Below are 9,050 nucleotides of genomic sequence, written 5' to 3'. Positions count from 1 at the left end.
TACAGTATTGGTTGTCACTTCCTCAGGCATGGACTCAGTTAGGGGAGTCAAAGGAAGGGGTTAAAACCTTGTTTTTTCTTTAAGAAACAAGTTTATTATAGCACATTTATGCATTCACAGAAAAATCTTGGACATGTAAAATCAGAAGACTCAAGCAGCAGAAGACATAAAATCCCAGAAGGCATTTTATTACATATTATGATTTTTTAGACAGTCATATATTTTAATGAGGCAAAAGTATAGAGTTTTGAGTGTCTGAAAGAATATTGTATATCTGATTGCTGCATTAATTGTGTTTTGGATAATGAAACAGAAATCCAAGTGATAAAGCAGCTATATTTTTGCCCCTCCGAAGTGACTCAAACTCTTGCTGGCAAAGTTGAAGGTGCAATACTGAAATGCATCTTTAGAGTCAGGGATGTGCTAGAATTCCAGGCATCCATATAACTGTTCTGTATTCCAAATGCCTTTTTCAAAGGAAAAGCAATACCAGAATAAGCAAGAAAATGGAGATCTATGTTCCAGCCGAAGGCAATTTCCTTATAATTTTAAAAGTGAAACATGAGATTTCAAAGTTGTGTGACTGAAGACAGAAAGAAATTAACCTGCTTCAGAAGGTATTTAAAAACACTTGGCCTTAATTTTCATGATCACACACAATCTATGTATTCAGTAAATGACAAAACTGTCTAAAGATAACACAATAGGAAGGATAATTTCCTTCCTCTACATAACCAAAGGCAATTCTCTTCACAATACTCTTTGCCTCAATTTTCACTAAAAATACAAGATGATACCTCCAAATTTCATAGAAGCCTTCTGAGGATAAAATTCATTCACGAGAAATGTTCTGACACTACAAAACTGAAGGCTATGTACCTTGTTTGCAATTACAATGAAAGGATGCAAAGGTCTTTTTTTTTTGCCAGGGGCTGTATCAATATTGTGTTGGCATGTCATGATGTCAGGCCATTTTTTTTGATTAGTCTTCTAAGACAAGAGAGAAGTGACTGAAATAGGAGTGTCTAAAGTGCCTTCAGCCATAAAAAAATAAATCCCTAACCAGTAGTATCTTGTCAGAGCACAACACAGGTCTCTTAGAGCCAGAATCCTCTCTGAACCTGCAAATTAGGTCCATTTACAGTACTCCAGTAAGAAAGAGCTGGTCTTGTTGGAAAGGTCACAGAAGGATCATAATACTTCCTTTTACTGCTTTGCAGAAATTTTCCAGAATATCTTGACTTAATGACTTAGTATGAATAATGCCTTGTCTTTCTAACCTGCTAGGCAAGTGCTAAAAAGTACAACCTATTCTAAATCAAAATGAAATAGGTAAAAGCAGCACTGTTTTAGAGCTATTTACTATTCCCTTGTATAGATCACTTCCTCTGCCCTGTTCTTATTCTGTATCTTCTTACAATCCAAAGATAAAATGAGCTATGCAAACTTCAAGGCTGCTCCATGTGTCAGAGCCTTCAGAAACAACAGAAATCTGCCCTGTGTCTGTGTCAGCAGGCATGGGATTGGAAAGATAAAATTGTCATAACCTCCATCCACTGGAAACTGGTTATTGGTTTAGTTAACACATCCTCTGGTGCCGCGATGAGAGACGGGACGCTGCTTGATGCAAACAAATGTCGATTTATTGTATACAATCACAAGTTTATATATGTTATCAGAGGCCGAGTGCTTTAAACAGATTGGTTCTTTAAACTACAAATTACATACCAGGCAATCCCTAATTGGTTAACGACAAACAAAGAACACTTTAAGTAAGTTTCTACAGTCATCAATTAGCACAGACTTGTTACTTCTCTTTTGGGCCATCTGTTCCTCATTCCCTTATCTTTTCTTAGCCTGACTCATCCTGTCGGTTGTTATCTATTCACATTCCTTGTCCTCCCGAGGTTTGTAGCCATCCTCCCAAGGTTTATGGCCGACAAGCTCCAGCACATCCCCGCTTATCAGCTGGACCGTACTGGGAGGCTTGCCTCTCAGGCCCTGTCCCACATCTCCCCCTACCTGTTGCACAAAAAGAACTTTCATCATAGAGTGTGTTATCCACTTTTGTAGACACTGCAACAAACAGGATAAAAAGAGTAACAAGAAGACAAAAACGGCTAAGGCATAAACAATCGTCTTCACTAAACTTCTTAACCATCCCAACAGCCAGACAAAGAGGGTCCTCCGTGAAGAGTCGGCCAAGTCACGACAATCACACCAATATGGCTACATGCCGTACTCACTTTATTAAACAAACAGGTCATATTTATAACTTAAACCAACTGCTCACCCAACTTTACACACAGGTGATTGGATAAAAGTCTCTGGCCACATGGGCATCCGTGTCGCTGATTGGTGAGCATGCTGCAGGTGCCTGATCAGAGTGTGCTGATGAGAGTGTGTTGATTTCGCGGTTCCCAGGACTTGCTCTGCACCTGGCTTCTTGTTTGTGCATAGCTTGTTTTCTTTCTCTCACTGCTTGTTCCCAGGACAATTTAAAGTTGCTCTGCAGCTTCAACTAACAGGTCTGGGTTGTCCAACCCGGATAATGGTAACATATGTCCTCGGTCCTTTAAAAATCCCTCTACATATCCCCCTTTTACTTTTTGGACAACCCATGTCTGTTTCACAATAGATGTTAAACCTTTCTTCAAACAAGAAAATAAACAGCTAAAAACATTACAACAATGACTATAACAAAGCATATTCCTTCCATCAATAACATCTTTAACCAACCTGTTATCCCCAATCCTCTCAACCATTCATCAAAGGGATTATCATCAGCAAGAATATGCTTCATGTTTCCCTGCAGTTGTGACAACTTCTTGTGGATAGATATGGAATGATCGGAAAGGTTCATACAACACATCCCTTCAAAATCCTCACAACCGTGTCCATGTGCTAATAACAAAAGAATTATTGCAGCTCTATTTTGTAATGTAGCATGCCTAACACTATCTACATCAAGCAATAACGAACTTAAAATCTGCGATGTAAGATTAAATTGTTTCTCTCCCCAGAACACTAACTTCCGTATATTCTTAGCATTTAATGCAGTCATTGTTCCTGGCATAAATATGGAGGCTAAGGCATTTGTTGTTACAGACCGCTGATTGACTCGGTCATTACATGTTTCATCAAAGGTGCGCAGGTCCCTCCGTGATCTATGAAATTGTGGAGTCATTTTTAATAAGTCTTTCATAAGTGGAGCAAACAAAGTCGAACGCCCTAAATAACATGGTCCACCGACAGGATACAAAGGAATCCCTGGCCATGCTCTGTCCCCACATATCAAAAAGACTCCCGGTGGCAACTGATAACCCCGTGATACCTCTATATGGAAACCCCCAGTTTTCAATTCACCCCAAATAGGTGAACCGGTTAGATTTTGAAACCCTGCATAAAACCCCCGTTCACCTTGACATGTTAGCCATAACTGCCACGGGTCACCAAACCAAATTACTCCAGTGTCATTCACGGGCTGAAGTGGTGATGACAAGTGGGTACAGTCTGCCATACCAGTTGCAGTAACATTAACATATTCAACAGGTACAACGCTAGCCAATAGGTCTAACTCCTGCAAAGGTAAATGATGTGGCTGATTTAAATTCTCAATAACTGTCTTCTGCCACGCTGCATTACGCATAGAAGGCCAAACATATTGCCCATTTGGACTCATACACGTACCATTCTGATTGGAAGTCAGATCCACTGTTTTAACATTCCAAAAACCATCAAAATTTGTTTCATTCTCTTGCAGGGGAATACCAATTAAACAAGTTCTAAAGGGGTTGTCTGCCTGTTGCAGACTCAAACAAAAGTCTGTTATTCCTGTGATATTTGCCCATGTCACCCATATGTTTGTCCTAGGCAAGATGTCAAAAATACTTTGGCCAACAGGTAAAAAATTCATCAAGACTGCAAACCAAGTCCACAACTCAAACATGTTTAGTCCTACAATTTCCACAATTTTTTTTTATTTTATTTTTTTTTTTTACATTCCACCCCACAAATCTGTTCTTTCACAGATTCTGATGATGTATACTGTCTCCAGTTAGCATGGTATTACACTAGTCGTATGTTTTCTCTTGCTTCATGCCCGGTTACTAATCAAACACATACACTCTTTACACCATTTACATTTAAGCTTTGGCCTACAGAACTGTTTTACTCCACATAGCATACATTGGCATAATACCTGCAGGTTACATCCCTTACAACATAGACAGTTTATTCTGTCTGCTCGCTCTGAGTCTTCTCTTCTGTCTTCTAATCTTGACATACAGGTCGCACAAACTTGCTAGGGACTCATATAGGTCCTTTATCTGTGGAGATACAAAAATAACCTCTACCGATAAATAACACCGGATTAGGTCCTTCCCATACGCCTGAAGCCATATTTTTATACAAAACATTCAAACCAGGAACTGTAGTTGTTTGGTTCCCTCGTGCTGTTTGGTGATATATAACAACAGGTGGTCCCTCTCTATCCTCCATAAGGGAGAGATAGTTTAAGGTAAACAACACCTTAGTCAACCGTTTATTTACGTCTATGTCCTGCCATACTTTCTGTCTCTGAAGATAATCCTTCAGGGTACGGTTTGCCCTTTCAACAACTGCTTGCCCCGTTGGGGAGTGAGGAATCCCTTTAAGGTGTTTAATTCCCCAAGTTGTCATAAACCTAGCGACTCGTTGACTACTATACGCTGGACCATTGTCTGTCTTTATTTCTACAGGTAGTCCCATGACAGCAAAACAAGACATTAAGCATCTCTCCACATGTTCACCGGTTTGTGCAGTGGCCCATATAAAATGAGAATAGGTGTCAATTGTGACATGCACATACTTAAGCTTCCCAAAGTCAGGTACATGTGTTACATCCATTTGCCAAACCTGAAGTGCCTTCAGACCTTTTGGGTTAGTGCCCACCCCTAAACCAGGTCCATGATGACTACATTGAGGACAGGAGCGGACAATACCCTTTGCATCTGCTATGGGTATTTGATACTGTCGATGTAAAGACTTTGCATTCTGATGAAACATCTCATGGCTGTTACGAGCTTCTTCAAACTTATTTGTTGGAGGAGTTATTGCCAGACAGCTGACTGCTTCATCAGTTCTAGCATTACCTTCGCCCAATCCAATGTTCCACTGATGACTTCTAATATGCATAACACAAAACTCATGTTTTCTCTGTCGAAGAGTTCTACGCAGTTGTATAAACATTTCACCAAGATGTTGGTTCTTTGTCTCTCTCAACAAGGCATCTTCAATGCGCTGTACTACACCAACTACGTACAATGAGTCTGATACTATGTTTACAGGTGTGTCGTTCCAGCTTCCCCATGCCCAACACAGTGCTTTCAGTTCCAAGGTTTGAAGGTTGTCCCGTGGTTCACCGGTGATCATGTGTTTCTGCCACTGATTATCAGATTGCCAAACACACGCAGCCTTCTTCATCTTTCGTCCTGCATCTGTGAACACCGTTGGCCCTTCAACTGGTCTTTTGAGCATAATGGTCTCGCAGTCCACTGGTAATGTTCTAATATCTTCCAGAGAGGTCCTTTTGGCTGGTTGTTGTGTACGACACCTGTATAACCCATCAAGGCTTCCTGTATGGCTGTTGAATGTCTCAGGAGCTACTCATAAATCCTCACCACGGACTGGAAGAATGAGATCTGCTGGTTCAGTCCCATCACTTTCAACAATCCTGTCCCTTCCTTTTCTCACCAAGGTCGCTACTGCTTCAGGGCGACTTAAAATATGATGTCTGGGTTGCAATGGCAAAAACAACCACTCTCAAACAATCGCCGTATTTCCCCCCTTTTTTTTTTTGCCATTGTAAAATAAGGGCAAAAGGTGAAGTGGCAACATTACAAACCAAAAAAGACAACGGATGATTTGCCATTCGGCGACCACACCAGCCAGTCTGAATCTTGTGGGACACAACTTCTAGGGCAGCCCGCTGTTCTGGTGAACAAATTCGAGGAATGTTGGCTTTGGTGCCATGCAACCAGGATCGGAACGGTTGCAAATCATCATTAGTGAGGCTCTTTGCATGTCATCAGGGTGTAAGGGAATCGTGAAGAAACAGTCTTTCAAGTCTATCACAACAATTTTGCCAATTATGAGGGATCATCTTAAAAGGTGGAAGAGCAGGTTGCAACACTCCTATCACTAAAATCTGATCATTAACCTTCCATAAATCATCTCCCAGTTATGTGCATCAAGATTATTAATCAGTACTGGACAAGCTAACGAGCTGGTCACCTGCCAATCACCCTCCAAAATAGCATCACGAATAACACCAGACCAATGCTGTAGAATTGGATCTTTTCTCGAGTTCAGCATCGGTGGGGTTGTTGGCTTCGGTGCCATGCAACCAGGATCGGAACGGTTGCAAATCATCATTAGTGAGGCCAACTATATTACAAACCCACTGTAGGTCTCCTAAAAGCCTTTAAACATCATGCAGATTAGTTATTTGTGTAGTAAGAGTTACCTTCTGAGGACGGATTTGAGCATCCGAGATGAGCCAGCCCAAATATTTCCATGGGGCCGAACGCTGAACCTTCTCAAGCGCCACAACCAAACCACATGATAGAAGGTGGTCAACAAGCCATTTCATTTGATCATCTGAAATCCCTTGTTCAGCGGCCAATAATGTATCATCCATATAATGATAGATCAGGACGTGAGGCCAACGCTGTCGTACCGGAACAAGTGCCCAATCTACAAAAGTCTGACACATCGTAGGAGAGTTCTTCATTCCTTGTGGTAAGACAACCCATTCATACCGTTTGGCCGGAGTGGCACAATTTATTGATGGCAGAGTGAATGCAAATCTTTGCGTGTCGTCAGGATGTAAGGGAATCATGAAGAAACAGTCTTTCAAGTCTATCACGACAATTTGCCACTTCTGAGGGATCATTGTAGGAGTTGGAAGACCAGATTGCAACACTCCCTTTGCTAAAATCTGATCATTAACCTTCCATAAATCATGTCCCAGTTATGTGAATCAAGATCATCAACCACTACTGGACAAGCTAATGAGCTAGTCACCGGCCAGTCACCTTCCAAAATAGCATCCCAAACACCACCAGACCAACGCTGTAGAATTGGATCTTTTCCTGAGTTCAGCGTCGGAGGGGTAGTTGGGCTAACTGGAGGAATTACAGGTATTGAAGTAGTAGGCAGGTTCATTTCAACTCGCTTTTTCAGTTTTCTTAATTTATCTATTACCTCCTGCAAGGATTTCTCTGTATTGTTATCACAAGGCTTCTCCCTGCCTTCCTCCTCAAATTTGTCAGATGATGTTTCAGGAAGAGGCGCTTTTGCCCTCCTTGACTTGACCTACGAGCTGTCACCACCCTCGTTTTGGTCTTGCTCCACCCATAGCTCCAATTGGTGCAGCATGACTCGCTGCTCCGCCTTCCTGGGGAGGCTCAGCAGCCTCTTCCGGGTTCGGCTCAGTTACAACAGACCCCCTGAGGAGTAACTTCCGGTTTGTCTGCTGTCTTATCTAAAAACTCCTGCACTGTTGAACACGCAGGGGCTGACATACCCTTCGTAGGACGAGTATGCCCAACTCCGAAAAACATAGCCAAGAGAGAAGGCTTAGGTGAATCACCCTTCGGCTCTATCGGCTTTTCTACCACATCTCCTACCAAAGCTTCTATAGCTGCCGCCGCTACTTTTTTTTCCGCCTTCATAGTTTCCAGAGTGTTAACTATAGACCGCCATGTAGCTCCTAACGCTTTAGCTTCTTTTCCTTCTTTACCTCCCTCAATCATAGTATCCCAGAGGCAATTTCCCATTTCTCTCCATTCCGTAATACTAAACAATAACGCGGGCTCGGGGATCTTATTCTTTTTTTCGTGCCCAGTGAACTAACGTCTCCACTTCCATTTTTTTAACGCACTCCCCTCTCTTAAAGAGAATGCTAGTTAACAGTTTAATTGCTGGGTCTAATTCCATCGCGGTCTTCCTCAGAGCTCCCCCCTCTCACAGAAAGGATATCAACGGAGAGCCCTGCTGCACTCTTCGCGGTCTTCTTTAGTGCCCCCCCCCCTCACAGGGAGGAAATCAGCAGGGAGCCCTGCCGCGATTTACTCTATGCGGTCTTACCTCCAGCGGGGGTGCGATCTGCAGCTCTACACTGAACTCTGGACTCCACTTTTCGCCTTCCAGGTTCCGCCCGCCTCCGACCTCCAGCTCCCTAATCAGACAACTTCCCTTTGGGTCTGATGCACGGAGACTTCCGCATTTAAGCGAACAGCATTTAAGCTAAACCGCATTTAAGTGAACCACATTTAAGCAAATAAATGGGTCCCTGTTCGGGCGCCAGATGAAGAGTGTCCTCCGTGGAGAGTCGGCCAAGTCACGACAATCACACCAATATGGCTACATACCGTGCTCACTTTATTAAACAAACAGGTCATATTTATAACTTAAACCAACTGCTCACCCAACTTTACACACAGGTGATTGGATAAAAGTCTCTGGCCATGTGGGCATCCGTGTCGCTGATTGGTGAGCATGCTGCAGGTGCCAGATCAGAGTGTGCCGATGAGAGTGTGTTGATTTCGCGGTTCCCAGGACTTGCTCTGCACCTGGCTTCTTGTTTGTGCATAGCTTGTTTTCTTTCTCCCACTGCTTGTTCCCAGGACAATTTAAAGTTGCTCTGCAGCTTCAACTAACAGGTCTGGGTTGTCCAACCCGGATAATGGTAACATATGTCCTCGGTCCTTTAAAAATCCCTCTACAGACTGGGAGATTCAAGCGGTGGCAGATTAGTCTCCTTCGGCTCTCAGCTCTTTAGCCGCACTACTGTTACACGCGACTTATCCCTGTCCCTTCTTTTGGCTTTTGGGAACAAGGATCCCGAGAATGTCATAGCAGTAGCAGAGTCTTTTGCTCTAGCGCCTTCAGCTTCTGCCGACAGGGCAGCAAAAGCAGATGTGGTAGTCTGTCATTCTGCTTTCATCTCTTTCAGATTCTCTAGGATCAGCCTCCACACTGTGGAGAGCTTCCCACTGTCTTTAGAG

General features: G+C 42.8%; 1 protein-coding gene across 1 annotated transcript; it reads right to left on the bottom strand.

Moving 5' to 3' along the window:
- Positions 1–2,297: 2,297 nt before the first annotated feature.
- LOC130142093 (uncharacterized) lies at positions 2,298–8,761 on the bottom strand. The gene is made up of 2 exons (XM_056323544.1): positions 8,131–8,761; positions 2,298–4,328 (listed from the first exon to the last, which is right to left on the bottom strand). The coding sequence occupies exon 2, from the start codon at positions 3,947–3,949 to the stop codon at positions 2,654–2,656; it is 1,296 nt and encodes a 431-aa protein (XP_056179519.1). The 5' UTR covers positions 3,950–4,328; positions 8,131–8,761; the 3' UTR covers positions 2,298–2,653.
- Between the last annotated feature and the right edge of the window lie 289 nt (positions 8,762–9,050).

The sequence above is a fragment of the Falco biarmicus genome, chromosome W (assembly GCF_023638135.1).
Source record: "Falco biarmicus isolate bFalBia1 chromosome W, bFalBia1.pri, whole genome shotgun sequence".
Lineage (NCBI taxonomy): Eukaryota > Metazoa > Chordata > Aves > Falconiformes > Falconidae > Falco > Falco biarmicus.
The sequence above is the reverse complement of the archived record's forward strand: the minus strand, read 5'-3'. Positions and strand labels throughout refer to the sequence as shown.